This window comes from Meleagris gallopavo, chromosome 1, assembly GCF_000146605.3.
Source record: "Meleagris gallopavo isolate NT-WF06-2002-E0010 breed Aviagen turkey brand Nicholas breeding stock chromosome 1, Turkey_5.1, whole genome shotgun sequence".
NCBI classification, from domain to species: domain Eukaryota; kingdom Metazoa; phylum Chordata; class Aves; order Galliformes; family Phasianidae; genus Meleagris; species Meleagris gallopavo.
Window position 1 is genome coordinate 190,614,485 of NC_015011.2, and position 1,492 is coordinate 190,615,976.

General features: G+C 50.3%; 1 protein-coding gene across 1 annotated transcript in view; it reads left to right on the plus strand.

The window, feature by feature from the left end:
- The first annotated feature begins 895 nt into the window (after positions 1-895).
- SLCO2B1 (solute carrier organic anion transporter family member 2B1) overlaps positions 896-1,492 on the plus strand; it is a 33,424-nt gene continuing 32,827 nt past the window's right edge. The window contains 1 exon segment of the mRNA XM_019612388.1: positions 896-920. Within this exon segment, the coding sequence (XP_019467933.1) occupies positions 911-920 (10 nt within the window). The 5' untranslated portion in view covers positions 896-910.

Below are 1,492 nucleotides of genomic sequence, written 5' to 3' on the forward strand. Positions count from 1 at the left end.
GAGTCACACCAAGGGAATACAGCAGTGCTCACAGGACACCTGGCAGGAGGTGTGCGTGGTGGGACGGAGCCAGGCTTGGCCGTGCATCCACCCAATTGCTCCTCCAGATCTCAGGATTTGCTTTTTGCATCTCCATCAAAGTGCCCCTTTGGTGACGTGGCTCCAGCAGACAAATGCTTCATGGCTGTCAATAATTCATCAGACAGGCAATAAGGGATGCTGTGCTCTGCAGCCAGGCGGGTGCTTCTGCTCTTGTGCTGCTTGTGCTCTCTGGAGGTTCAGGGGGAGCTTTTGGTGGAAGCTTTAATTTATGATCAAATTTACTCTATTGATCCCGTTGTAGCAATATCTTGTCTCTGCAAATGGGGCTGAGGGCAGCAATTGCTTTTTGCAGAGGAAGCCAAGGAGCCAGTAAGTGAGCAGTCTGGGATTTACTTCTCCCATGCAATTCACTTAAGGGTTTATAAACACCACAATTAAGCCAGCTCCTTCCTGAATTTGCTTCAACCCATGTGTTTGTTAATTTGTTGGAGGTTACCATACCCCCTCCTTTGCTTCTCGTCTTGGAGGAAATGGAACTACACAGAATAATGACGCAAAGCCCTTCGCCCCATTTGCTGTGGAGCTTGAGGGCACCAAGATGGAAACATCTATTAGGGTGTTCAGAACAATTAGCTGCAGCCTAATGGGTTTAACAGGCCTGCAAACAATGGAGGAACTTCCTGCTCAGGAAGTCTGGGCACCGAATACCCGACCCTGCTAAAAACCCAAACCCAACACTCTCTGCAGAGAGAGGGAAGGATGGAGCCAGGAGTAGGGAAGGAGGTCAGAGGTGTAGGGAGGGGTTCCCATGGATTTGTGTTTCTTTTTGCAGCACAGTTGAGATGGTTGTGAAGCCAGGAAGCAGGCGATGCTTCCAGGTGAGGTACAGCCCCATCATCAAACCTTGTCCCCCAGTGCCACATCTGTATGTCCTTTAAACCCTCCAGGGATGGAGACTCCACCACTTCCGTGGGCATCCCCTGACCACCCTCTCCATGAGGAAATTCTTCCTGAGATCCAATCCAGAACTCCCTGGTGTGACCTGAGGCTGGAAAAATTCTACAGCGTGGAGTTTGGCCCAGGCACAGCGTGTAGATGTGTCACTCAAGGACATGGGTAGTGGACATGGTGGGATGAGCTGCGGTTGGACTTGGGGACCTTCAAGGTCTTTTCCAGCCTTAATGATTGTAGGAGTGGGCATGGTGGTGGTGGGTTGATGGTGGGACTGGATGGTCTTATAGAATTTTGCCAACCCAACCCATTCCACGGTCCTCATAGTCCCTTCCAACGCAACCTAAACCAACCTTACCCAACTCATTCTATGGTTCTTTAAGGTCCCTTTCAACCCAACCGTTCCATGGTTTTATGGTCTTCAATGTCCCTTCCAACCCCACATACTCTCAGGTTCTGTGATGCTGAAGAACTCTTCCAACCGACACCTTTCAACCCA